The 27366-nt window shown below is 38.2% G+C and overlaps 1 protein-coding gene, 1 non-coding gene and 1 pseudogene across 3 annotated transcripts in view; all 3 read left to right on the top strand.

The window, feature by feature from the left end:
• The window catches only part of L2HGDH (L-2-hydroxyglutarate dehydrogenase), a 59232-nt gene extending 33180 nt beyond the window's left edge, over nt 1–26052 (top strand). The window contains exons 5-10 of one of the 2 annotated variants that reach the window (XM_059914190.1): nt 4174–4336; nt 5595–5629; nt 13728–13895; nt 14793–14950; nt 16045–16176; nt 24064–26052. In XM_059914190.1, the coding sequence (XP_059770173.1) occupies nt 4174–4336; nt 5595–5629; nt 13728–13895; nt 14793–14950; nt 16045–16176; nt 24064–24259 (852 nt within the window). In that variant the 3' untranslated portion in view covers nt 24260–26052. The remainder of the gene's footprint in view (nt 1–4173; nt 4337–5594; nt 5630–13727; nt 13896–14792; nt 14951–16044; nt 16177–24063) is intronic. The other variant, XM_059914191.1, reaches the window with a different exon arrangement.
• Nucleotides 8280–11298, top strand: LOC132359706 (histone PARylation factor 1-like; annotated as a pseudogene).
• Nucleotides 26053–26143: 91 nt separating the features above from the next.
• Nucleotides 26144–26307, top strand: LOC132361498 (U1 spliceosomal RNA). Its single transcript, XR_009501783.1, has one exon. It is a non-coding gene; the product is annotated as a U1 spliceosomal RNA (small nuclear RNA).
• The last annotated feature ends 1059 nt before the right edge of the window (nt 26308–27366 follow it).

The following is a 27366-nucleotide window of genomic DNA, read 5'->3' as shown; positions in this document are numbered from 1 at the left end:
GTGGTGTGATGAATTGGGAGATTGGGATTGACATGTATACACTAATATGTATAAAATGGATAACTAATAAGAACCTGCTGTATAAAAAATAAAATAAATAAAGAGATTAGGAGTCTGTACGTATGGGGGGCAGGAAGTATATGGGAAATCTCTGTACCTTCTGCTCAATTTTTCTGTGAACCTAAAACTGCTCTAAAAAATCAAGTCTATTAAAAAAAAAAATGAAGCAATTAAACTCACATCTAAACAGTGCTTTACAAAAATTATTGAGCGCTTCCTGAATATAAAACAGCTAAACCGGTTGCTGTTTTATAGCTTTATGTGATTTTGATGGGATTTGGTTGTGAAATTATGATGTCAGAATCTCACTGATCTGTATCAATTATTACCTTGCCATTTGAGAATAAAATAATTTATAACCTCCCCCAGGAAGGCATGCTAATTTTTAACATGTGTTTCTCTTTTTATGTACTAATGAAAAGCTCTTTCACACTTTAAGGTTGGTGTAAAAAAATAAATAAATAAAAGGACATATGAGCCCCTGACCCCACTGTGGATTTAGTCATGATATAAAAGCAATATTGATTATGGAGTTTGGAAAACAGGATTATTGGTTTCGTGGCAGTACTGAAATCTGGAGTATTTGGAAGATTCCAGCTAATCATCTGGAACAACAATCGTTGTCTGTCATGTATCCTTGTCAGCACTTTAAAGGTAGAAAAAAAATAGAAACATGGACCCATGGTTCTTTTTTTTTTTTTAATTTATTTATTCAATTTATTTATTTTTGGCTGTATTGGGTCTTCATTGCTGTGTGCGGGCTTTCTCCAGTTGCAGTGAGCAGGGGCTACTCTTTGTTGTGGTGCGAGGGCTTCTCTCATTGCGGTGTCTTCTCTTGTTGCAGAGCACGGGCTCTAGGCACGTGGGCTTCAGTAGTTGTGGCTCACGGGCTCTAGAGCGCAGCCTCAGTAGTTGTGGCGCACGGGCTTAGTTGCTCCACAGCATGTGGGATCTTCCCGGATCAGGGCTTGAACCCGTGTCCCCTGCATTGGCAGGTGAGTTCTTAACCACCGCGCCACCAGGGAAGCCCCATGGTTCTTTATATCATGCCTAACTGTTAAAAAAGAAACAAAAAACAGGACAACTCTTCATAAATCATAAAGGTTAAGGATGAATCTGGATATTGTTCTGTGTACCTGACCATGTGATCCTCACGTGTCTTGGAATGAGGTAGATGAAGTATGTGTGTATAGATAATCAAATTACGTATGCATGCATATTTTTGTGTCTTATAAGTAAAGAAACTGGTTAAGGTAATTCTCCAAGGTTGTACAGCTCCTAAAGAGTTCCCTCCTCCCAGATCTGACTCAGAACTTGTATGTTTTTGTTCAGTTTAACCGACATTTTCTTCTTTACTATGTGCCAAACACTATGTTGGGCACTGCAGATGTGAAGGTGAGTAAGACATAGTTGTCATCCTGAAGGAAGTTGTAGTATAGCAGAAAATACAATTTTAATACAGTGATAAGTCTTCTGATACAACTGATACTCTGTCTTGTGCCAAGGTAAGGGAGAGCTTTTAGCTTAGTCTGAAAGTCTAGGAAAATCTTTTCAGAAGTGAACCCCCCACTTGAAAGATGAATAAATAGTGTAACTTATAAAAGAGGTATATCCTACTTTTCTCTGAGTCCTCTGCAGTAGTGATCTGCTTTATAGAATGCCACATTATAGTTATCAATGTCTAGGTGTATTGATATTTAGGGGTGGCAATGCATAGCAGAAAATATACTCTGGTTATTTCATGGAAGTGTCTTCAGTAAATTCCTTCCTTTTCCCCCAACTTCACCACCACTACCAAGAATGGGTGGCAAAATTTCCATAGTATAGGGTCACATTTGTTTCTTCCAGGCCCTCCAGAAAGAAACAGTTTGCCAGGGGAACTCTGAAAGGGCTTCTTGGACCAGATCTCTTTAAGAAGAAAATTAAGTGCCCCTAGGGGAAGTATCTTGGAAAATTTTAAACTGCCTCTGTAAACTTTGACTTTGAAGGATAGCTCTTGTCAGTGCTTGCTATGGGTAAATCCTGACTGCTTCCTCTGACCTTAGCTGTGGTGATCCGTCTGCCTTTTCTTGAGCACTATTGGTCAGGCACACGTTCCTTTGTTCCTCTAGCCTCCTGACTGACTTCCAGCTCCCAACTTTCCCTGACCTGCTTGCCTGGTTCTTTTCCAGCCACCTGACCTACCATAACCTCAGATTCAAGCTCTGACCTGCTAACCTGGACAGTGCACGCCCAGCCTGCTGGCTGACAGACACAGTCAGCCTGTCCCCCAACCCTGCCCTGGGCAGAGTGTCCGACTGCTGGGCAGCAGTGACTCGCTCCACCTTCCCCCCACTACACATATAGGCGGGGCACACCAACATCTCATGGGGACAGTCACAGCCAAGGCTAGAAAGGGAAGGAAGAAGGAAAACTTGTTAGGGAAGGTCTGGGGCAGGGGAGGAATCTAGTATGTTTAAAGACAGCTCATTCAGTCAATAAATAGTTGAGTGCTTCTGTGTGTCAGGCATGTGCTGGGTTATAGGAGTATAAGATGACTAAGGAGGATATTTGGGATTATAAAAAAATATTGATATGAAGCACTTTTACAGCATGTTTTTATCACCCTGTTATCACACTTGTCACATAGTTGTTATGCTACGTAAGGAAGTTTTTTGTAACTAAACTCTTATTTTTTGTGGCTAAACTCTTAGTATTATCCTAAGTTAGCTTCCAAGGTTATTGTACCCCAAATACCATTTGTAGTTTGAAGTTGAATTATACTTATTTGACCTGCGAATTTAGGAATTTCAGGCAATATAAGTTCTAATGTAAAATCTTACGTGTGATTGTATTGAAACAGAAGGAATGATTTCCTGTTCTTGGCAAATGCTGTCATATTCTGGAAGCAAGGCTGTCAGGAAAATGATGAAGTTTGCCAAATGTTATGTTCAGTTTGTGAAAAGAGACTGTGAGGCATTTTGTGAGCCTTCACCTTTAGTGTCATCTGGCCATTTGGAAGCATTGGTCAGGGATGGGTGGCAAAGTCAAAAGCTTTTAAAGGCCAAGCAGGTAAATGCACTGGGGTAGAGGTGGAGCAGTGAATACAGATGAGATATTTAAAATAATATTATCAGATATCATTTTAAAACTGCAACAACAGTGCAGTCCTGGCCAAACAGGAGGGTAGCAGCATTTACCTGTCGTGCTCAACTTCTGGGTGCCATTTATCCTGGGAACCAGGCTACCCTCTTAGGGGCAATTGATTGGGAAAACTGATATACTCTTATATACAATAAGGCAACAGAAAATGGTGCCATTTCCAAGGATTCACCAAAATGTAGTCAATACTTTGTGAAATGCTACTCGTTTCCTTTTCTTCAGAATTAGAAAAGCCAATGCACATTCAATACTTATTCCAAAAAATTAAATAGGTGTGGTTGTAGATCATTCATTTATAGGGTTTAAACATGTTTTGAGTGACAACACACACACACACCCCAACATAGCAACAAAAGACCCAGACTATTAATTTCTCATATTACCTGAAGAGAAAGTTTGAATTAACCACATAAAATCTCCATTCAGTAGTTGTAGTCTTGAAGATAGATTCTGCAGCAAATCAAATCAACACTCGGCAAACACTGTGAACAACTCTGAGCTCTCACTGAGTGTGCATGACATATAATATACAACTGGGAAAAATCTCTAGTTTGTTTAAAATATAATTGGTGATACACTATTTGATTCAGAATCAGATATGAATCAGAATCAGATATGGTAAGGGATAAATAAAACAGAAAAACTCATTGTAGCAGCTGGAAGAGCCTGGAAAAATTAACTCCTCTAAGGAGGAGAATTATTTCCTGACTATAGAGGTTTTCTTATTTAGCTAGTATTATTTCTTTTATCTGTTAGACAAATTATATATGTATTCAATTTCAAATTTAGGCATTGAATTGAGCACTTTTATTTTTCTTTAAGACTATCAGATGTTTGCCAGGAAAGGCTAATTGTGTGTTATCCATCAATATAAACAGTAAAAAAATTCAGCCAAAAATCAAATTTATTGCGCAACCTATGCTCAGTGGTTTTTAATTGTATTGTCTTGACGTTTTCACAATTCTGTCCCAGGGTCTAATGGCTATTGATTGTCCTCATACTGGCATTGTGGACTATCGGCAGGTGGCTTTGTCATTTGCCCAGGATTTCCAAGAAGCAGGTGGCTCTGTTTTGACCAATTTTGAAGTAGAAGATATTGAAATGGCTAAAGAAAGTCCTTCAAGAAGTAAAGATGGTAAGCTATCCTTGTCTTTTCTTTTGAATACTGAATTCTAAACAAACTCGGGACTATTTTTGGCTAGGGTAGCGCTGATAAGAGGGCCACCAGAAGCTAGGCTACAGTAGGGCACAGAGCTGGAGGCAGGTACAGAAGGGGTGAGGGTGAGACCGGATATGGGAGAACTGGGACTTCTGGTGAGTCTTGCGCTGGTAGAACTAGGCACTGATGGGACACTTCTGACGTGCTAAAACCCGAACTGCCAAGGCTGTTTATGGAAAATTAGCCTGCAAACACTTCCCTATCCAGTAGGTTAGAGTCAGAATCCCCTGGGAATGCTTGTTAAAAATGCAGATTTTAGCATCACCCAGTCTTACTGAATCAGACTGTCTGGGGATAGGGCATGACTCAGCCATTCTGAACTCCCCCTCCACCCCACCCAGTTCCTCCATCATAGCCTGTACTTAGAGTTTGTTTTGTTTTGCTTTGGGGACAAATTTTTGTTTAAAACCAAATGGATTAGTTTTTAAGCCTTAAATTCGTTGTTGGGAAATTTGAAGGAGAAAAAAAGTAGTGCTCAGTTCATTCTTCCTTGACAGGGTTTTAAGGAGATCTGGGCTATCTGAGTCATTCTCCCAGCGTCCTTTTAAATTCTAAGATGATGAGCAAAATTGTTAAATAATTGAGATTGTTAGGTAGCATAGTCAATCAAATCTATGATATAAGTAAGTAGATCATATGTTTTACCTGCTGTACATATGCTTTATAGGTCTTTGAGATCACATGTATCTGATTGGGAACTAATTTTATAAATAGTTTATCATTGGAAATTTTGTGTTGTGATAACTCTTGCTTCTCTATACAACTTAGAATCTGCAAGGATTCAGATAACCAAGACTTGAACAACAAGTGTCATAGCATGAGTCCTGTGGGAAGATGCATACTGATTTATGATGACCCATTTTCTAGCCTGTTTTCTAGGATTGCAGTTCACGGAAAAGCTAGGACTGCCTATTTTGGAGCTGGGGTGGGCATGGTTTATAAGTATAGATTAAATGAATTAAAATAAAATATGCTAAAAACATGCCAGAGTTTTGTATATTGTCAAATATGAACTAGTTTAATCTTGTTACTTGGTAAAAAACTTTAGAATGAAAAGTAGGGGGCAATAATGGTTATGACAGAGACAATCCTTTAAATTTATTACTAGAATAATATTTCATTTAATGTAGGCTTTCTTTTGCTAAAAATAAATATTTCACTACTTTTTTTTCAGGGATGAAATACCCAATTGTTATAAGGAATACAAAGGTAAAGATTCTTAAGCAAAACTACTTTCATCTACTTTATCTACTGTCATCTCCTTTCTTAAAAAGTTGAATTAACCACAGTGCTGTATTTTATGTCATTGAGTGAAATTTGTCTAATGTAAAAGTTATTCAGAGAGAAATCCTTTGAGAGCAGTGTAACAGCTTTCATTCTAAGAAGGGTTTCAACTTGGAAATGTCTTCATGAAGTGATTGTGCCAGCAAAGGATAGGATTATAAGCACTTAGAGTAATAAAAACTGATGGTTTTATTGCTCTGCCTACTTATCTACATTAACTTATTAACTGTCTGCTAATGAGAAGACTTTGCGGGCAGGGAGCAGGTTGTGCAGTGAGAGATGGACTGCTTTTCTTCATCTTCTCATAGTCTAAAACAAGAATTATTGAATGGCATAGAAGCATTTCGTTAGCTGTATGTTCACTGAATGGTCAGAGTTCAGTCAGGAGAGTAGAGTCATCAATGAGTATATTATAGGAATTAGGCCTTACACAATTTTTAAAAATATTTGTTTATTTATTTTGGCTGTGCTGGGTCTTAGTTGCGGCACGTGGGATCTTCACTGTGGCATGCGGACTCTTAGTTGTGGCATGCATGCGGGATCTAGTTGCCTGACCAGGGATCGAACCCGGGCCCCCTGCATTGGGAGCGTGGAGTCTTCCCCACTGGACCACCAGGGAAGTCCCCTTACACAATTTTTAAAGGATCTGGGGACGTGCGGGTTCAGAAGGGGAGCTGGTAGATCAGAGGCATCTCCAGCCTGTCTGAGAAGCCACGTGTGTCTAGCTGCTGAAGTGGGAATGCAAGCAGGAAGCTCATGAGGAGATATGGGGAGCTCTTGCCTCTGTCTCTACCCAAGCAGTGGGCTGGAGCAGTGCTTGATCAGTAGGATCGGTAGTTGGGAAGCTGAATATGGAGCTGTAATTTACTCTGCAGTGGGTGTTTGTCACTTCATTGGACTAGAAGGACCTTCAGAGAATAGTGGCTGCTGCTGTACTTCTGCCTGCCAAACCATATGCAATTCCTGTTTGGTCAGCTTTAAGCTGGAACCATATAGGGAAGCATTGTCGTTCCCAGCTTAACCAGATCGACACAGTATAACCCCCTGCAGTCCATCCCTTTTCAACTTGGCATCCGTTCACACCCCTTATAACCATATTTAACTTCCAAATAAAGAGAGTAGAAAAATTATGCTTCCATCCACAAGGTGCAACTATCTTCCATACACCTGAAGACATGCTTACTCTCCAAAAAAGATACGAAGTCTACTTTATTGATCGTGAATGTTCATTTCTTTTCTAGCTGAGTCACTCTCCCCCTTTGAGATCCTGCAACTTAAATACTGAGATAAAAGGTTAACCACAATTCAAGCGTCTTATATTAAATCAGTAGTTCTCAACTGGAGGCAGTTTCTCCTCCTAGGAGACATTTGGCAATGTCTGGAGACATTTTTATTGTCACATCTAGTAGAAGGGGGGCAATGCTACTGGCATTTAGTGGGTAGAGGCCAGGGATTCTGCTAAACATCCTACAATGTGAGAGACAGGCCCCCAGAACAAAGAGGTATCTGGCCCCAAATGTCGATAGTACTGAAGTTGAGGTGTTACACAATAGGGAAGTGACAGAGATGGGTGTGTCAGTCGTCTAGGACTGCCTTAACAGAACACCACAGACGGGGTGGCTTTAACAACAGAAATTTATTTTTTCACAGCTCTGGAGGCTAGAAATCTAGGGTCAAGGTGCCGTCAGGGTTGGCTTCTGATGAGATCTCTCTTCTCAGCTTGTGGACGACTGCCTTCACACTATGTCCTTACGTGGCCTTTTCTCCATGCGTGCACATGTGCAGAGAAAGAGCGGGAGAGAGCAACCTCTGGTATCTCTTTGTCTTATAAGAACACCATTCCTATTAGATTAGGGCTCTGCTTTTGTGACCTTATTTAACCTTAATTACCTCCCTACACGTCCTGTCTCCAAATACAGTCTCGTTGGGCGTTAGGACTTCAACGTATGAATTTGGGGAAGACACAGTTCAGTCCATAATAATGAGGATAAAGAAATAATTGGGTAATTTATAGACAAATATATTTATTTCAAAATAAGGAAGAAATACCCATAGCCACTACACTCCTCATTTCTGTCGCCAGTCATGTGGTCATAGCTGATATTTATAATTTCCTCCTTCCACTACTCATTCCATAGTCCCTTTGCCCTTGGCAAGCATCTCAGCTGGTCATGATTCCTAGTTTGGTGGGGTAACTCAAACTTTCATTCCTGAAGTGTCTGTGCCATTAGCAGCCCTGCCTGTTTTGGGTTGTGGTACTTTCCATTAACTTTTATAATAATACATGGGAAAATTAAGACATGTCCCAGGAGAGCTACATTCCAGACGTACTCCTCTTTATCATCCCTGAGCCCTCTATGTGGTAGCAACTCAGTTTCTCCTTGAGAGTCAGAATCAATTACCCCACTCAGTACAGTAATCCCCTCTGCCTATTGATTCACTGGCAGGGGGAACCCGAAGTGGCCAAGTATTGCAGTATCAATTTCTAACTTAATGCAACCATTGCTTATTCTCTAATGGAAGCGTTTTTCCCTTGGGAACTAAGACCTCTAGACCATCAGAGCCAAAAGTTGTAGGGATAGGAAGCAAAAAATTTTACTGTAATAGTAAGGAGCTACTCCCATTTTCTACCTCTTGATTTCCAGGCCTGTGAATCCTGGCTATGGGAGAAACAACACCATATATTAGTCACTGGTTTAGAGCATGTAGAGAATCCTGGAAGACATTGCCCCAGGCCTGTAGGTGTTGCCAGCCAACTAGTGCTGTTATTGAATCTTCAAAAGCCCATTCTACTTTTTGTCACCCAGCAGCTTCAGGATTGTGGGGAAAATGATAAAATCAGTGCATTACACAAGCATGAGCCTATTGTTATACTTCATTTCCTGTAAAATAATCTCACTGATCAGAAGTAATTCTTCTAAGTAAAATACCATAACAGTGAATAAGGCACCCTATAAGTTCACAGATGGTGGTTTCCATAGAAGCATTGTGGGCAGGGAAGACAAATTTGTATCCAGAGCAAGTGTCTATTCCAGTGAGCACTGAGTGCTGCCTTTGGTTTTTGATTGAAGTGGTCCAGGGACCATATCAGTGGCTCTGTTGATTCCGCTGTTGGCAGACTGAACATTCAGCAGTGGCTGTAAACAGATCAGCTTTGGTGAGTAAGTGCATGTTGCTGAACCCTTGCATTACCTCCTTGCTGCCATAAACATTTAGTTCATGAAGCCATTGGGTGAGGACAGGGGTGCCTGGGGAAAGAGGCTAGCTAACGTCCACAGAGCAGGTCGTCTTGTCTACTGATTATTAAAATCTTCCTCTTCCATGATCACTCTTTAGTGAACATTCATATAGTACTCAAATATCTTTTTTTATCTGAGCCTGTTTGGAGAGGTCCATTCGCATACCTCTTCTCCAGAGCTCTCTTTTCTGACCATCCAGCAAACCATTAGTCATTGCACATGAAGCAGTGTAAATCCATACTTCTAGCCATCTCTCCTTCTAGGTAAGATAAATAACCAAGTATGATGTTCAGTGTTCTGCCCCCTGGGAGGATTTCCCTTCACTACAGTTCTTCAGGGCCACTCCCGACTGGGGCTCTGGTGCTGTAGCTGTTCATTTTCAAGTGATGCCAGAATGTTGTGCAGAACCATTTGTAAACCAGGCCTGTATTTTTTTCTTCCTTGGTCAGCCGATCACAGAGAACTTTCCATGGGGCCATGGGGGCAGGCTGAGAGGGAGGAGATGATTTAGCAGTAGAGGTCATGGGAATTTGAGCCACTTGCCTGCACAACTTATGTGTGCCTACAGGACCTATACAACCCTTATCTTGTATATTCCACTTCCTCTTGATGACAGAGTGCTGTGTACACACCCAATTTTACGGCTTGGTAAGTCAGACAATACCTAGTTCATAATGGGTAGTTCACATGGTTACTTGGTGACCTGTGGTCGGGTGTTGAGTCAAAGGCAGAAGCACTTTCTCAAAAGGAGGCTAATTACCTGCAGAGGATGGTATAACTTTCCTCCAAAATCCTAAGGTTCTGTACTGTGATTCCACCTCTAGGGGCCTACCACAGTCTCCATAAAACATCACTATCGGCCACGCACTTCAGTTACCATCAGAGCTGCTGGATCATGTGGCCCAAGTGGCAGAGCAACCAGGGTCTCCATTCAAAAAAGGATGAAAAAGCAGAATGGTTGGCAGTGGTGGGAAGTGCAGGCCTGGTGTGGAAGAGCAACAGTGTGAAAAAACATTTGATGTGAAGGAGGAGTAAATCCTGTAAAGCTGATGTCTCCAGTGACTTTAGAAAAGAAGTAGAAAATCATCATAAGCTTTCTCTGCCTGAAGATTTCTTTTTTTATGTATAAATTATTTTATTTATTTATTTTTGGCTGTGTTGGGTCTTTGTTGCTGCACGCAGGCTTTCTCTAGTTGAGGTGAGCGGGGGCTACTCTTCATTGTGGTGCGTGGGCTGCTCATTGCGGTGGCTTCTCTTGTTATGGAGCATGGGCTCTAGGCGTGCAGGCTTCAGTAGTTGTGGCACGTGGGTTCAGTAGTTGTGGCTCGCAGGCTCTAGAGCACAGGCTCAGTAGTTGTGGCGCATGGGCTTAGTTGCTCCACGGCATGTGGGATCTTCCCAGACCAGGGATCGAACCCGTGTCCCCTGCATTGGCAGGCGGATTCTTAACCACTGCACCACCAGGGAAGCCCTGCCTGAAGATTTCTATCACTTCTGGAATTTCTGTGAAGAACTTGATCCTGAGAAGTCGGCTGATTCACTTTTCTGCAAGCCTTGGCCTTCGATTAGTGGGTCTTTGCGAAGTATAAAATGAACAAAAAATTAGCAAGCCCAATGTTAACCTTCACTGGAGATTTTACTATGACCTTCCTGAGTTCCAGACTGTTATTACTGGAGATAATAAAATTCAGTTCCACATGGGGTATTTCAGGGAGTCTCCTGATGAACCTCCTGTATATGCTGGTACAGATGGAGCAAAGAAAAATTGTATAATTGATCAAAATGGAGATAATGTGTTTGCTGCAGTCAAATTTGTTTTGATGAAAAACTTAAGTAACATAAAAAGAAAACTAGTCTCTTGAAAAACATAGATGAAAACTGCACAGAAGCGGCCAGAGCACTGGGTTACTCATTGGAACAGAGAACCATGAAGATGAAACATAGAGATAAGAAAGTCAAGACAAAGACTTTTCATGATGCAGGCTTAGTCGTCCCAGTAGATGAAAATGATGCTGAGTACGGAGAGCTCCCTGAAACAGATGCCAACTTCAAGGGAATTTGCAAGACAATTGTTGAAGTACAAAGTGATGAGGAGAGACTAAAAGCTTTTGCTCCCATTCAGCGATGACTTTTGTGCAGTTTGCTAGTGATGAATGGGATTATGGGATGGGGCTTAAGTGGGAATGGACTTCCTTGTTATGGTTCAGACTATTGTCATAAAGTTACCTGCCAGCTTTTACCTCTTACCTATACTCTGTTGAAGAGAAGTCTCTTTGCAGAAATTATTGAAGATTATCTGGTAAACAGGAGTAAAGAAAACACAGACCAATTTGCAGCATGAATGAAAATTGGCTTTCTTTGGTGTATAATACTTTAAAGCATTAATATTAAACCTGTGATTTTTTGTTTTTAAGTAGTATATAAAATAAACTGATGGAAACGTTTACTAAAAACTTTTATAAAGCTAAAAAAAAAAAAAAAGATTAAAAGTCTGCTTCTGCCCCTGCCCTCATCTAAGGAACATTTTCACTAGAGTACAGCATCATGTGATGCAAGATATGCAGGGGCCTATGGGTTACCAGTGGTTGTGTATTTCACCCACATTTGCTATAGTTGTTGCTTTTATTTTGACATTTTCTTTTAGTATAGTTAAATAATATAATTTAAAATTTAAAATATAATATTAATATATATTTTAAATTATAAAATATAATTTAAAATGTTGAGGAACTTCCCTCGTGGCACAGTGGATAAGAATCCGCCTGCCAATGCAGGGGACATGGGTTCGATCCCTGGTTCAGGACGATCCCACACGCCGCGGAGCAACTAAGCCCGTGCACCACAACTACTGAGCCTGTGCTCTAGAGCCTGTGCGCCACAACTACTGAAGCCTGCTCACCTAGAGCCCGTGCTCCACAAGAGAAGCCACTGCAATGAGAAGCCCATACACCGCAACGAAGAGTAGCCCCCGCTCGCTGCAACTAGAGAAAGCCCGCGTGCAGCAACGAAGACCCAGCGCAGCCAAAAATCAGGTAAACTTAAATCTTTAAAAAAATTAAAAATAAATTAAAAAAATAAATAACTGGAATTGTTTAAAAAAAATGAAAAAATAAAAGTTTGAGTCAACTTATCAAGTTGAACATCTATGCTTTTATGACAGGTTAAAAGAAAATGAATTTTTAAAATAAACTTTTGGGGAGAGGATTTGCAAACTAAAGATTTATAGATTGCATATGGGGAAAAAGTCTTTCACTTATGAAATAGCAATAGTAATGCATAGTTTATTTTTTTAAAGAAATTTATGTTTGAACAAATAATTCAATGTAAATTCAAAATTTCCATTTTGGGTGTGAAATTAATGTGTTATTGAATTTAATAATTGTTTCGTGTATAGCATAAACTGATTTCAGAGATGTATGACAGTTTTTAATCATTTTTTTCTTCAGAATTGTTCCTTGAGCTTTTAAGAGAGAACTTCTAGGTTATTGCATTCTGGTACCATTCTATAAATTCTCTTATCTTTACATTTATAAAGCTCCTCTTCATTTTATGTTGTAAGAACAAAGAGTTGCTGACCTTTAAAGCATTAACTAGAAGATTTATATCACATCAAGAATTTTTTTGTACTTCTGGTATATAACTCTAGATGAACAGGAAAGATACCAACCTACTTTTGTTTTTGTTGACATGGTCCTTTGACTTCAAGCATCTTAAAACTTTCATGGTTTAGTCTAGCTAATTTGAATTCACTACAAAGAAGTTTCATCTGATTTTTATCATCAGTGTGACTTGTATAACTCTTGAAAAGATGCTTATCTTGGTAGCTTAGCAAAAATAGGATGCACACAGAGATAAAATAAGGCTGAATCAGTAAGGGCTACAAAGAAAGAAAAACCGTTGAGGCAGGTGAGAACTCCAAGGCTTCAGAAATAGGTCCTCGGGGAAGGAGATGTAGGAACGAATTACCTGAAGCAAGAAGGTGTTAGTTGTCTCCTCTGTTAGAAATAAAGCGATAGAAATTAGAGTGTGGTGGTGAATTAGGGTTAAATGAAATCATTTAGGAAATAGAGTTGCAAATTGGCTAACCCTGGCAGAGTAAAGCTAAAAATACGCAGATGATAATCACAAAATAAAATTTATGAGAAAACACAGCCTAAGATTAGCAGTCTCCTAGTCATTAAAGCAAACCTTGACTGTAGTGTGCGTTCTCAGTAATTGTGGGTTGAATGAATGAGTTTTTGAAAGTAGCCTGTTTGCAAAGTAGATACTGATCAGGAAGCAGAAATTGGTTGGTGGGTAGGTTACAGTTGGAATTGTGCAAGGTTATTGAGTAATAAGATCAATTACTCCTAGGTAAGACAGGAGAAGCTATCTGAAATACAAAGGAAGCCAAATTGGTTGGGGCCACCTAAATGAAGTTTGCTACTTCATGCAACAAGTAGTTAAGTTCCGTGCTAGGTCTTAGTAAAATCCGGGTGTATGTGTGTGTGGCTTGTTAGGTATCCTCACTAGGTCAACCACTATATCTCTAGATTAAAGTACAAAATTTAAGGTACATCCTCTTGTGTGCCACTGCCCTAAGTTCCTACCTGCCACCTAAATGCTGAAGAACTTATTTTGCTGATACTTGTATTTAATTTTCTCTTTTAAAAGGAATAAAAAGAAAGAAGTCCATATCTGTGCCCTTATTGTTTTTTCTATCATCTATCCGCCCTCTCCCTCTCCCCCTCGTCCACCTAATCTTTCTACTTCCCACAAGTCACTGTTCTTTTCTCTTGCACTAGGGAGAGGAGGTTCGATGTCAATATGTTGTGACATGTGCAGGACTTTACTCAGACCGTATTTCCGAGTTGAGTGGCTGCAATCCCAATCCGCGAATTGTACCATTCCGGGGAGATTACCTGCTCTTGAAACCAGAAAAACGCTATCTTGTAAAAGGGAATATTTATCCAGTAGGTAGTGATGCTTCTGCCTTCTCAAGATGGTTGTGGGCAAAAAGGGGAATGAAACAAAAACTTTTCCCAGGGTGAGAAGTAAGATATTTTGAAGGGCTTTTGGTGCAGTCATTCCACCTGTTTCTCTTGTGGTTGAATCCCCAAATCTTTATTCCAATATCATAGTCATTAAATTATAATGACTTGCCCACAAGTACAGGAAAGCTTGAGTGCACCATGGGAAGGGCTGTGAAGAAAGAACCCAATTCTTCCACTTCTCTGGTGGAAGGCGTACTCATAACAGAACTTTTCCTTGTAGCAGGCCCAGATGCCAACCCTCTTTCTCAGTTCACTGTCTATAAGTGCAGAAAAGGGGATTTGGCCACTGTGTAGTTTCATGGTGTAGAGAAGACAGAGCCGTTTAAATGAAAAGCTCATTCTCCTGTCTGGAACTACTAGGTTGAACAACCAGTATTCAGCTATTTAATGTTTTTGACCTTGCCAAAACTTCCATTTCATCTGTTCCAAGTATTGCATTCCCACTTTACAAAAGCCTGTGCTATGAAGGTGTGTTTTTTTCCAGCAGCTCTGATTTTATTTGCCACCCGCATATATCCCTACTTGGGGAGGGTGGAGGCGGGGAATAACCTAAAGTAGGACAGTTGTTTTTTTTCTTTACCCAGAAAGAGGAATAGATGGGACAATGTGCCTTATTGTCATAGCATCGGGTTTCCTGTGTGGCATTTCTAGGCAGAAGCATGTAAATAGAAAAGTATTATCTGAGTACAGATCAAAAGTAATGCAAATCAGATGCATGGGAAGAAAGTGTTTTATATTACCAGTTGAATGTTTGCATGTGTAATAAAATGCAGTATGAAATGGGGCTAATAGTTCTTTGCTCTGTTAAATCCATAGGTCCCAGATAGCCGATTTCCTTTCCTAGGAGTTCACTTCACACCAAGGATGGACGGCAGTATTTGGTTAGGGCCGAATGCAGTTCTTGCCTTTAAACGAGAGGGTTACAGACCCTTTGACTTCAGTGCCAGAGATGTTATGGATATAATTATCAAGAGGTAACTTTATTTCCTTAAAAAAAATGATTTTATGTGCTTTTATTTTTAATATGGAATTTTTTTCTTTCTCGATATTCTGTTTATTGGATAAATCTTCATATTTGTGATTGGTATATTGATTTTTTAATTAATCCAAATTAAGAGCTTTGTGGAATAAGCATAACATTTTAACTAGTTCAAGAACACTCTGATGAGCCAGGGTGATGTTTTGGTTAAAAAGAACAAGACCAAGAGCCAAGAGCGATCACACATCTGAGAATCCAGATCTTGTTTTGCTAACCTTCTAGCTGAGCTTGAAAAAAAACAAGCTTCTCTCAAAATCAGTAGATGGTTTACTTTGATAAGATCATTTCAGGCCAGTCACCATGATTTTGAAAACCTCTGGAGAAACTGCTGATAAGCAAGATTGTTTCTTTTTGTGGAAGACTAACAATACTGCTGTGTTGACCGGGAATGCAGATTGTTTACTATTGTAAGAAATAACTCAGTGAAGTGTTTTGTCCTTTTAGCACTGTTACTCTCTAGAGGGTTTCACATCATCAAAATCACTAGAAAGCTTTTAAAGCTATACTTGAGTTTTACCCTGCACAGATTCTGAAACAGGTTTAGGATGTGGCTTCCTAGCACGTATGCTTGTAAAAATACAGATGTGCGTAGGTTCCCCAGAGTCTCACTTGAGAATCACTACTAGAGCATCTTACCTCTGGCTGACTAAAGAAAAGTAGGGTAAATGTCCCACATGTTTAATGCCATGATTTAAAGATCTGTAATGCCTTTTAGGTGTGTTTTGAAAGCATGTAACATTGCATTAGAAAGCCTTGATGTTGGCAGGCTTTATGCTAGTTTGAAACCAGTATTCCCTGGGAATTTGAGTTTGAATGGTGTTTACTTTTAGAGTTTGGAAGGTATCCCTTTGATGAAGTTTCCTTCTTATGTAGGCCAAAAGCTGATTTTCTTTTAATATGTGGTTTTTCTGACTTTGCATAGATTTCTGTGATGCCACACCCCACCCCCAAATCTAATAGTTGTAAAGGTGTTGTATGATAATAAAGAATTCCTTTCTCTCATAAAGATTTTATTTTCTTTGCTTTCAGTGGCTTGATTAAACTGGTGTTCCAGAACTTTTCCTATGGAGTTAATGAAATGTACAAAGCCTGTTTTCTCAGTGCAACAGTGAAGCACCTTCAAAAGTTTATCCCTGAAATTACTGTCAGTGACATACTTAGGTAAGGAAAAGCCGTAAGGGTTGTAAATACAGTCATGTCCTAGGTGAACTTGGGAGGTGGGTCTGACTTGGTGATTTGTAAGCACACTTTCAATCAGTGTGTCCACTGAATTTTTGTGTGCTCTCTCTTTCCCAACAAGCTGTTCATTCCCCTTGCAGTTTGGGCATTGCTGCATCATGGCCCTTAGTGCTTGAACTAGGTCCATTTATGGTTATCTGGACTACCTTACAGCATTAAGCTGAAATCTCCATTGCAGTTGTGTTATGATGCCGCCTTCACCTTTGTGTATAGCTATCACTCATGATGAACATCTCACCTGAAGTTTTTTTAATCTCCCTGGCCACTTACTCTTGTGATTCCAAAGCCTTCTGACTTTTAATTCTGTATAAGATTATTGATCACCATGTTACCTAATTAGGTAATAAGCATATTAAAACATTATACTTTGATTGATTCTTAAAAGCTTTTAGAAACATACTCATACCTGGCATCTTACCTTGCTTCCTCTCTACTTATTTTGTTCTTTCTTGGATCCTACTTCCCTCAAGGACTATTTGCAGAACAGAAGTGGGAAATAGTATGGTAGCAATCAGTCTAATTCCTTGCTATGGGGGTGTGGGGCAAAGGAAGGATTACTTAAAAAAAAATGTTTTTTTCTTAAAGATAAAAGGCTTTCTGGACTTGATCTATACCTTGTTCTAAATACCACACGAGCCTATTTTCTTTTTGATGGTATTTTTAGGGTGTTCATCTTTTTCCCTGAACCAGCCATTTGTTAGGCCTAATCAGCAGTGGTCTTTGAGATCCTCTCCTCCCTGAATCCATCCTGCAATGAATCTCTAGAGCAGTAAGTGTCTGTCTGCTCAGTAACAGCTGCTGAACTTGCCTGGTGTAAAATATCAGCAGCTCGATTCTGTATCTGGGAAGAGAGCAATAATCACGTCAGCTGTCTCCCTCAGGGGAGCCTCCTGGTCTAAATCTGATTCTCATGTATCATTCTCAGACCAGCCTCTTTGAATCCTTAGAAGAACTATTAAAACCCAGCTAATGTTTTTAACTCTTATCTCTCTCACCCCTCTACTCACCTTCTGAAATAGAAGGGATAAAAATATCTAGGCTTTATGTTCTTTCACTCACCTATAAATGAAGGCTTTTATGTTTTCAGTGGTCTGCTTTAGCAGACTTGTTATGTTTTATATCTGAAAATAGATTGGTCAAATCTAGTATCTTTTACTGCTGTTAATATTCCTTGGAAAACACAATAGGTGGGCATAGTGAATTCTGTGTATAAATAGTTGCAGTGAATTCACTACCCAGATATGATTACCACTCTTTTGTAGAAGCCTGAGGAAAACTCTTTAGACCAGTGGATTTCACATGGTAGAGCTGAACCTTGGGACTTGTGGGTTTTGGTGAATACCCTTGTCTCTGGGTGGAAGGGTGTGAATTTCAGTTATCAGTTTCATTACCAGGTAGTAGAAAAGGGCACACAACACTGTAGGCAGGTGCATTTGGGGAAAAATTCAACCCAGTCACAGATGAGTTTCTCTCTGAAGATAGAGAAGCTGAACATATTCAGCAATTCCATTTGATTCCTGTAGCTCTTAAATGTAGGAAATTATCAGTAACAAAAAGAAAATTGTAGAAGATATGTTTGATACCATTTATATGTTTATACTGTGTATGTATATGGATTGCACATGTAATGTGAAAATAAAAACAAACATGAGAGTGATAAACACCTAATTAAGGAGACTGTTTGTCTCCGGGGAGACAAGAGAATGGGATGCAGAGAGTTTGACAGGGGGCTTCTGTCATATCTATAATGCTTATTTCTTAAGCTGTTTGGTTAAAAAAAAAAAATTGGTGTTCATTATGTTATTCTCTGTACCTTGTTATATGCCTAGAATCTTAAATAATAATAATACAAAAAAATAAGATCAATAGACTTCCCCACATTTTGAAGCCCAAGTCCTGTTTGCAACCAGTATAACACCATAAGTGCTCTATCATTAATATTGGGGAAGAAGCATATTAGGCAGTTCTGGGTAGTAAAAAAGAACCAAAGCAACACTTTTAGTGGGATGTTTAGCTCAAGATGGTGTCCTTTAGTTGCAGTAGCTACCAAAGGGGATCCAGTTTGACTTCTCATTGCCCAGCCAGAGTATCTTGGGCAATAATTTACCAGTGAACATTAGATTGGAATGTAAAGTTATAACCTGTCAAATGTATGCATTAGGTATACAAACTTCTCATTATTAAATGATGATCTCTAAGGTTCCTAATTTTAGCTCTAAAGTCCTTTAATTTGTTCTGTGATTAATTTTGACATGGTAATCTAACAGTAGTTTGTATCTGTTAGCATTGTAAGGATGTAAAATATGACGACATATTTGCCAAGATCCCGTCTTTTTCCCACACTTCATTTTGAAAATATCTTCTTGGGGGAATTCTGTAGTAAATTTTCAGGCAAGATGTTTTCATTGTAAGTGATAGCTAAAGACTACACTATTGTGAAATGCGAGGGTAAAAGCCAAAAATCCTGCAATAAAGGTGATCTAGACCCTTTTGCAAAAAAGGGTTTCTCATTCTTGGTACTGTTGACATTTGGGGCCAAATAATTCTTTATTGTGGGGGACTGTCCAGTTCACTGTAGAACGTTTAGCAGCATCCCTGGACTCTACCCACTAGATGCCAGCAGTACTCCCCTAGTATGACAACCAAAAATGTCTCCAGACATTGCCAAATACCTTCTAGGGGGCAAAATCTCCCCTGTTTGAGAGCTACTAGTCTAGAGAATTTGGTAACCCTCACACTACAAAATACTAATAAGAGAGTCTGGAGAAAATACAATAAAAATCCCTTGAAATACTTATAGCTGAGAGTGCAAGAAAATAAGGGCATCCCAGAAACGAAAACAGAGAGGAAGTTGAATACCCAAGAACTAAGAGGAATTAGTGCTGATGCTGACCTGGAAAGGTGGGGAGGATTTTCTGATTTTGATGTAAATATAACTGAGTTTTGTTTTTAATTGATATGTGATTTACAGACAATAAAATATGCAGATCTTGAGTGCTCAGTGAAGTTTAGAAATTGTATAAACTCATGTATCCACCACATAAATCAAGATAGAAAACATTAGGGACTTATATTTTAATTGCTACTCAAGTGCTGGAAAGGAAGCCTTGGGTCTGTAAAAGGTAAAAAGTTGGAACTGAGATCCCTTTGTAAAACCAGGGACTCTGGAAGGGCTATACCCTCAGTGAAAAGGAAGTCTAGGAAAAAAATCTCCTAAAAATCTAGAACCCTCACAAGTACTTGGAGCTTCAATTTGTACCACTAGTTTGATCTAGGAACTTTAAGCTGAGAAATGGATCTAGCTTAAAAAGTAGATCCATTCTTATTTGGATCCTGCTTCAGACTAACACTTCTCCCTCTCACTCTCTCACTTTAAACAGATTAGAGTGAGTGAAAATCAGGGTAATTTGACCACAGACTGAATATGGTTGATACTAAGCAGTTAGTAGTTTCGTATTAAGAATCCTTTTAAGAGAAATATACATTGAAGTGAAATGATATGCCATCTGGGGTTTGCTTTAAAATAATCCAGTGGAGAGAGGTAGACAGAGTGGGGATATAGATGAAATAAGATTGGCTGTGTGTTGATTATTACTGAAACTGGATAATACGTACATGGGAGTTCCTTATACTGTTCATTTTACTTTTGTACATGTTTAAGATTTTCCATTAAAAAAAAAAAAAGGTGTTCCTAGAATGGTTATACACCTGGAATGTCTGATAGAAGCAAATATAAAACCTCTGTGGAGGGACATAATTTCAACCCAACGCCCCCTGCTGAATAGGAACTCACCAGCAAAAGTTCCAAAGCACTATAAGTGAGAGTAAGCAGATAGAATAAATACTAGAATTAGACCTCTAACAACTTTGGGTAATAGTAATATTAGAAACCATAAAGTAAGTATGCTCCAATGAATTTTAAAAAGAAGGGAATGAAAAAAACTGAAAAAGAATAATAATTTAAAAAATACCCTAGGCAGATTTAGAAACCAAGTAATCAGAATTTCTAGAAATGAAAAATATAGTTCTTAAATTTTAAAACTCAAATGATTAAGTTAGACAACTGGTTGGACCTCCCTTAAGAGAAAATTAGTAAATTGGAAGGTAAATCTGAAGAATTTAGAGAACAATGTTGTAAGCTAAAGATGCATCATGTGCAAATTAAGACATGGAGAAGATGAGAAGTTTCCAGCCTACATCTCATAGGAGTTCCAGAGAAGTTGAGAAGGGGCAATACTTTGAAGAGAAGTATTTGAGAATTTTCTGGAATGGACAAAAAGACATAAAATTCAAGATGCACAGTGAGTCCCATCTGAATAAAAAACTAAATACAAGAATGTAAATAGATTATATAACTTCCAAATAGTAGAGGAAGAAAAAAGAATGTAGAAAACTCAGTAAGTCAAGAAAGGAGGTGGGAAAACTTCAGAAAAAAATCAGGTTAAATAGCATAAAATAATATAGTAGAAATCAAATATCAGAAATTATAATAAATGCAAGTGTGCTTAACAGTTAAGACAGAGATTATCAGGCTGGATTTTAAAAATCCACCTATGTGTTAGGCAAATGCTTATTCAAAGAAAGATGAGTCCTAGGTTCATTTTAGATAAAAGACACTTTAAGGTAAAAAATTATTGTTAGAAATAAGGAGAGTCACTATAAACTTGTTGCATATGATAACAGAGCTATGAAATACAGAGAACAAAAACTGACATAACTGGAAGCAGAAATCAAATCTACAGTTGTGGTGGGTGATTTTAAGACATGTCTGTTGATAGACGATAGCTCAAGCAGATAAAATATTAGATTTGAGGGGAATTCCCTGGTGGTCCAGTGGTTAGGACTCGGTGCACTGCTGGGGTCCAGGTTCAATCCATGGTCGGGAAGCTAAGATCCCCACAAGGCACTCGGCATGGCCAAAAAAAAAAAAAAAAATTAGATTTGAATAACACAATTAAAACACTTGATTTAGGGACTTCCCTGGCAGTCCAGTGGTTAAGATGCTGTGCTTCCAAGGAACTAACATCCCACGTGCCATGCGGCACGGCCAAAAACTTAAAAAACAAACAAACAAACAAAACCACTTGATTTAAGGGATGCATAGAACTCCCTCACCCCCGTTATAGAATACTCATGTTATTCAAGCCCTCACAGAACATTTACAAAGGCTCAAAATGATCTACGCCCTAAACCAGTTTGTCAACAAAATTCAAAAACTGGGCATGGAAAAACCATGTTCTCTTGTTGCAATCCAGTTTGGTTGAATATTAATAACAAAAATACCCTTCCTTCACATTTGGAAATTAAGATAGAATGGTTGACTTGCCCTATATCACCACTCCCAATTTAAATATGCTCCTGAGAACTTCTGTTTTTAGATTAACAGTAGATCCCATGTGAGTTTTATAAAATACTAAATTGTCCTATTTGGAACTGGCCAAAGATGTCAGTTGTAGCCTGTCATAGCTGTTTTCTAGCCCACAGGATTATGCCTGCCACAGAATAATAAAGCAATAAATACAACACTTCTCAGAAGAATGAGTGCCATTAGTTACGTATTTACCTGTTGTTTCTAGACATACTTAAGGGTCTAGGGCTTGCATTTCTACTAAATTTAGCTACAAATACGGCAAAATATGTGGCTACAAATAGCATTAAACAGTTAAATATAGCTAAATTCACAAATATTAAATTTGCTGAATCATTTGTTCTTAGCTATTAAAATAGAATTTAAAAGTATTGAGAGTTAAACAATTAAAATTTTCTATCCCTATTGAATACTTCCTATGTACACAAATCTAGACATGGGGGCAAAATAGGGCTGTTGTATAAGATTCATTTCTGGCCCTGAAGATGTTTATGGTTTATTTTACCTGAAATTTCAAAATTATAATATTCATCTCAAGCTGAGATATTCTGAGGGGGAATGCCTATATGTATGTAATCATGCAAAGAAAAACCCTGAAATTTCATTAAGTGCTGAATAGGGAGCATGAAGAATTTGGTAATTTAAACATGCCATGTTAAATAGTTACTTTAGTTTGAACTAAAGTGAGTTTCTTAGAAAAAGTTAATCTTCTATATTTTTTTTACAGTTTGGATTATAGGTTTTGAATACTTGGGCGGGAGTGTAGGGGATGTCGAGAACATAGTTGGTGTTTGTAAGAGGAATAAATAAATACAGACACATTTTTAACTGTAGTTAATCAGTATTAACTTCTATTTGCTTAGAAAGAGTAAGGAGAATACACTAACTAAACCTTCATGGAGAGGAAAGTTTTTATTTTGAACACTCAACATCAGTAGCCAGTCATGCCACTGTGTGTCCCCTACATGTTGGCTTTCTGTGAGATAAAAGGAGAAGGACAAGAAAACTCATAGAGATGCTCACAACTGCAACAGGTGCATTATCCAAGAAAAGAGAGGAGAAATGCTGTTTTGATTGGTTGAGAGAAGCTACAAACACAGAATGTACAAAATAGACCATACACTGGCTAATAGGCTGTTATGTATCCTCACCCTAAGAAATTTCAGCTTCAGTCCCATTCTGTCTTTTTGTGCTGTAAGTGTTGTATCTGATTCTTACTTGGAAATCCTTACAGCTCAAAAATCTCCTGTCCAGATTCCCTGCAGCCTTCTATATTACAGATTACTTTTATTACAGAACCTGTCACCCCTGTTGTTGTAATTCTTATTTATCTCTCTACAGATGAACTGTATAGCTATGTAACTTTAGGCAAGTTACTTAATCTCTCTATTTTCTTTGCTGTTAAATATAAACAGTATCAGCCTCTTAGAGTTGTTGTGAGGATTAAATGAGAGAATTCCTAGCATGGAGTAAGCACTTGGTAAAAAAAATAGCTATTATTATCATGATCTCTCCTCAGCCAGGCTGAGGTCTTAGAGGGCAGTGCTCTCGTATTGTTCTTTGTATCTTCCTCAGGTGCTTATCTGCATCGGCCCAGAATCAATAAAAAGTGTTTAATATTGTTGCCTGATTTCTTGAGTCTTGCTGGTGTGTATAAGGCAGCTGTTTGCAAACTGGGTTTTCTTAAGCAGTTTCAGAGGAGGCGCTTTTGGACTCCAAAAATATTTTATCCAGATTTTATCTGTAAACTTTATTTTTAAAACTAAAAAAAAAAAAAAAAAAAAAATCTAATTTTTAAACTCAAATGTTGTAAAACAGAACTTTTAATGTTAAAGGCTCTTACTGTATTAACATGCTGTTAATTCATTTTTGTGCTTTTCCTTTAATTAAGAGAGTGTGTCATTTCTCTTTAATTAGTTGAAGGTTATCCTTATATTAAATGCTAAACCGTTAAAAATCAAAACAAACTACAAAGCCAGAATTTGCTGCCATTTGCAAATATTTTTTTCCATAACTTTTAATAGTGTACAACCAAAACAAAACATAAAAATACTTAGAATTCTGTAGCGCATGTAGGAATGTAGCTGACACACATAATTCTTGCTTTCTTTACTTTGTATTATCTTGCTTTCTATTCTAGTGACTGATTTTATAATAAATTCATTTTGTAAATTTAAATAAAAATACATCTATTCTAATTAAATATGGGTTTATCTGCTACTTTTGGAAAGAACCCATTTGTGTATTTTAGGGTAAGGATATATGCTTGACAGGCTACAACTGGCAGCCTTTGGCTAAACACAAACCTATTGGGTTTTCACATAATTGTGCATTGAGAAGAATAAAGACTTTATTGCTTTAAGAATACTTTGAAACCACTGACACGTATGTAAAGTGTCCTGTCGCTTCTAGTCAGATGACTACCACTCTTGCTTTTGCAGAGGTCCAGCTGGAGTAAGAGCCCAAGCCCTGGATAGAGATGGAAATCTCGTAGAAGATTTTGTATTTGATGGAGGAGTTGGGGTTATTGGAAATCGCATTCTTCATGTGAGAAATGCACCTTCCCCTGCTGCCACTTCTTCCCTTGCAATTTCTGGAATGATTGCAGATGAAGTACAACAAAGATTTAAATTGTAAATAATGAAAGGAGCTAGGTATGCATTTTAATCTCCACATTCAGCAACAAGAATGTACTAACTGCATTCTTTAAGTCTCATTTAAGAAAAATGGTTTAAAATGTCATTTTTAGGTATACCATTTAGATAACCACTGAATTTTTTAAATTATGTAATGTGGAAATAATAATTTTTTAAAGTCCATGCTCTTTAAAAAGGTACAGTTGTATCTGTCCTGAATTCTTGACTTTGTTAATGACCTGTCCTCACCAACCATGATCTAGAGATTTGGCTTTTTTGGAATTTCTGGGAACTACAGCATGAAAAAGTGATTATTCCCTTAACTTTTTGGCTTTATAATATCTAAGCTTTTTTATCTTTCCTAGACAAGAAAATATATTGTAGGTTGCAAACCTTTTAATTTTGAAGAGTCATAGAAAAGCTCACATCATTTAGAGCAACAGTATTTGTATTTGGGAATTTAAAATTGTTGATCCAAATACATGAAATTTCACATTTTGAAGTAGTTTGAATAAGATTCTATCTTAGCTACATTTGTAAGAAATAACTTTGCAAAAGAAACTCAAAGCATTTATTATTCCCAGTTTCTTTATAATTGACTTGGTCTGATGTCATCCCTAAATCTAAACAGCAGTCCACTCTGAGTATTTTACTTACTCTTCAGTCTTCTGTGGTTGAGAAACTAAAAGAACTTAGAATCCTGACACTGACATACAGAACTTTGTAATTTAAAATAGTATTTATCTCTTATATCTCTGTTCTTCAGTCATACCAAGGTTCTCAAATGTTGGCCAAGATCACTAATGATTCATGCCTACTTGACTTTTCCAGAATCCTATAAACCTTTATGAGGATATTTCTTCATTTTGGGGAAATACCTAATTTTGAGGCATTCACTTTTGTACACCGCAAAAGTGCCTTACAATCATGTGTATTTCATGAATATTTTAAATTGTTGCCCAGTGCCATACTGTATACTCTGTACTATATATATATGTGTGTGTGTGTGTGGTATCTGTTGAAATGATTCTTGCAATTCAGAATGTTGGAAAATAGAAATATAAATGAAAATATGGTATAATATGGGGAAACTTATTGCAGAACCACCATTTAGGTGAGAAATTTTCATCCATTCCCTCACATATACTCTCTCTGGATTAATCTTCCAGTCTTCATTTTTTCTTTCCTCTCGTCTCTCCAAAACTGTGTGATGGATGAGTTAGAAAGATGAGCATTTTGGTTGATAGCAAAACTTACCAGTTTTCTTCCTTTTCACTTCAAGCCAATGATTACATTGATTGAGCTACCTCATCAATTAATTTGAAAGGCTACACATCATCAGCTCATGTTACAGAATAGCACATCTCAGGTGAATAGATTAGACAGTTCTTCAACACTTGGGATGAGAACACTGAAAGCAGTTGGAAAGTATTCACAGAGGAAACAAGCCCTAATGGTTCTTCATAACAACTGATTCCTCCAAGAAATGTGATACACAGGGTATTTTCTGTTTCATTGCAAGACTATTAAGAGATGGAAAATATTACAATTCTCTATTTCATTAACAGTAAGATTGCATATACACTAAGCTGTGAAAGACTGAAGTTATAAAAATAACTACCCTAATTAAAGCAACCCCCATTCCATTTGGGTCTTTACTCCAAAAAATACAAGTGAAAAAATTATTGAAAGCGTTTTGAATGTGTAGATTATTCTATTTGTAAAACGTTTTTATTTATGTCAATAGAGTTTTGTTGTGGAATAATGCTATAATATTTAAAAGTTTTGTGTATTTCTAAGAAGAATTGTATATTAATATTAAAAATATTTTAATGAGTTTTGGTGTTGTGAACGTAATTTTTAGTTTCATAAAAACTCTGATTCGATACTTACGTGGGAGGGGATATACCATGATCATGAAGGTGGTTTTCCCAGGGTGCAGCTCATGCATTGCACTCCGGATGTGCTGACCCCTGCAATTTCCCCAAATGTGGGAAACTTGGCTGCATGATTTGTGGTATTGGGGAACTGTGTTTGAGCTTTCCCCTGTTTTTTTCTATTTTAACCATAGAGATCCTTCAAGACCGTTTTCTAGGGGTCCAGTGGTTTGTGTTTATCTAGTACTGAAGAGAACCTTTAGTGTATCATCCATTTAATATGGGTACTGGATGGTGGTTAATATGACACAGGGATATGGAGAAATAAGGATTTTTTTAAAACTCTGATTCATATAGATTTTGAACTATCAATAGGCTTTAAATAGCAGCCAATCAAGAAAAAAGCTTGTATTTGTATATAATGTAAAAATGAGGTAGAGTAGTTTATATTTTGGGTAAAAAGTGGAACACTAGGGACTTCCCTGGTGGCGCAGTGGTTAAGAATCTGCCTGCCAATGCAGGGGACACAGGTTCGATCCCTGGTCCAGGAAGATCCCACATGCCGCGGAGCAACTAAGCACGTGTGCCGCAACTACTGAAGGCCACGCGCCTAGAGCCCATGCTCCGCAACAAGAGAAGCCACCGCAATAAGAAGCACGAGCACCGCAACGAAGTGAGGCCCCCACTCTCTGCAGCTAGAGAAAGCCTGCGTGCGGCAATGAAGACCCAACACAGCCAAAAAAAAAAAAAAAGTGGAGCACTTTCCTACTTACAAAAAATGGCTTTCCATTTGGTAGTGGTAGCAATATCTGGCTGTGCTTTTTCCATGGGGAGGAGGGCAATAAGTAAATCGATCTTTTGGAATTTCATACAAAATTATTGTTCCTCTCGGGAAGACATTTTTGGTATGCTACCTCTTACACGGGGTTGGTTGGGGTTCTGGGCATGAGCCTCCCATATGGGTTATAGGGCAAATGATCTGTCTGAGTGCCTGCTCCAATTTCTTTCCAGTAGGTGGACTGTTAAGAGGACCAGAGTTAGCTACAGCAACGGACCATGAAAGTGAGTGACAACAACATTTATTGTTTCCTGTGGCATTGCTTTGGTTTGCTACTGACTGGCAGCACTTGTAGCTTTAAATAAATGGAGGAAGTAGGAGAGAGTAAATGGGAGAAATGTTAGGTCCTCCTTGAAAATGTTTTTCAGTGAGAGAATATTAGTGGTAAAATTT

This window comes from Balaenoptera ricei, chromosome 2 (assembly GCF_028023285.1).
Source record: "Balaenoptera ricei isolate mBalRic1 chromosome 2, mBalRic1.hap2, whole genome shotgun sequence".
In the NCBI taxonomy this organism is placed as follows: Eukaryota; Metazoa; Chordata; class Mammalia; order Artiodactyla; family Balaenopteridae; genus Balaenoptera; species Balaenoptera ricei.
Note: the sequence above shows the minus strand (reverse complement) of the source record. Positions and strands in the feature narration are given on the sequence as shown.